At 44.0% G+C, this 1,600-nt stretch overlaps 1 protein-coding gene across 1 annotated transcript in view; it reads left to right on the forward strand.

The window, feature by feature from the left end:
• LOC102771223 (pre-mRNA cleavage complex 2 protein Pcf11-like) overlaps nt 1–1,600 on the forward strand; it is a 9,368-nt gene that overhangs the window by 3,167 nt on the left and 4,601 nt on the right. The window contains 1 exon segment of the mRNA XM_015557512.1: nt 36–1,596. Within this exon segment, the coding sequence (XP_015412998.1) occupies nt 36–1,596 (1,561 nt within the window).

The raw sequence follows: 1,600 nt of genomic DNA on the forward strand, positions 1-1,600 counted from the left end.
GGAGCCCCTCATGGTGGGCCTGTGGGTGGACTTAGATTTGATAATCCCAGAGGTCAGCCTGTAAGTGGACATAGATTTGAGGGGGGTCATGGTCCATCAGGAGCTGCAATTAGGTTTGATGGACCTCATGGTCAGCCAGCAGGTGGGATCAGATTTGAGGGCCCTTTGCTACAGCAGGGAATTGGAATGAGGTTTGAGGGCCCCCATGGCCAGTCAGTAACTGGTCTGAGGTTTGAAGGACAACATAATCAACTTGGTGGAAACCTTAGGTTTGAGGGTCCACATGGTCAACCAGGGGTTGGGATCAGGTTTGAGGGACCCTTAGTCCAACAAGGAGGTGGAATGAGGTTTGAGGGTCCTGTACCAGGAGGTGGACTGAGAATTGAAGGGCCTCTGGGTCAAGGTGGTCCAAGATTTGAAGGTTGTCATGCTTTAAGGTTTGATGGGCAGCCAGGTCAGCCATCACTCTTACCAAGATTTGATGGATTACATGGTCAACCAGGTCCTAGATTTGAAAGAACTGGTCAACCAGGCCCACAGAGATTTGATGGACCACCCGGACAGCAGGTTCAACCAAGATTTCATGGTGTTCCTCAAAGATTTGATGGTCCACAACATCAGCAAGCAACAAGGTTTGATATTCCCCTTGGTCTTCAAGGCGCACAATTTGACAATCATCCTTCACAGAGGCTTGAATCCGTTTCTTTTGGTCAGACTGGTCCATATAATGAGCTCCCTGGCAATGCTTTTAATGCCCCATCCCAAGGACTGCAATTCCAAAGACACGAACAAATATTTGATTCACCTCAAGGACCAAATTTTAATGGACCACATGGACCTGGGAACCAGAGTTTCTCAAATCCCCTTAGCAGAGCTTCTGGACACTATTTTGATGAAAAGAATCTTCAAAGTTCTCAATTTGGAAACTTTGGCAATTTACCTGCTCCAATAACAGTAGGAAACATTCAGGCATCTCAACAGGTTCTGACTGGTGTTCCTCAACCAGTACCATTTGGCCAGGGACAATTTTTACCAGTTCACCCACAAAATCCTGGAGCATTTGTTCAGAATCCTTCAGGAGCCCTTCCTAAGGCATATCCTGATAATCACCTCAGTCAGGTGGATGTAAATGAATTATTTTCAAAACTGCTAAAAACAGGAATTCTCAAATTGTCCCAGCCTGATTCAGCTACAACACAAGTAAATGAAGTTGCTGCTCAGCCTCCCACTGAAGAGGAGGAAGATCAAAATGAAGATCAAGATGTTCCAGATCTTAACAATTTTACAATTGAAGAGTTAAAACGTTATGATAGTATTATAAATCAACTGTACACTGGTATTCAGTGTTACTCTTGTGGAATGAGGTTTACAACATCACAGACAGATGTTTATGCAGATCACCTGGACTGGCATTATTGGCAAAATAGAACTGAAAAAGACATTAGCAGAAAAGTCACGCATAGATGTTGGTACTACAGTTTAACAGACTGGATAGAATTTGAGGAAATAGCTGATGTGGAAGAACATGCAAAGAGCCAGTTTTTTGAAAAGGTGCATGAAGAAGTTGTGCTCAAAACTCAGGAAGCTGCTAAAGATGTAA

Source organism: Myotis davidii, unplaced genomic scaffold (genome assembly GCF_000327345.1).
Source record: "Myotis davidii unplaced genomic scaffold, ASM32734v1 scaffold46, whole genome shotgun sequence".
In the NCBI taxonomy this organism is placed as follows: domain Eukaryota; kingdom Metazoa; phylum Chordata; class Mammalia; order Chiroptera; family Vespertilionidae; genus Myotis; species Myotis davidii.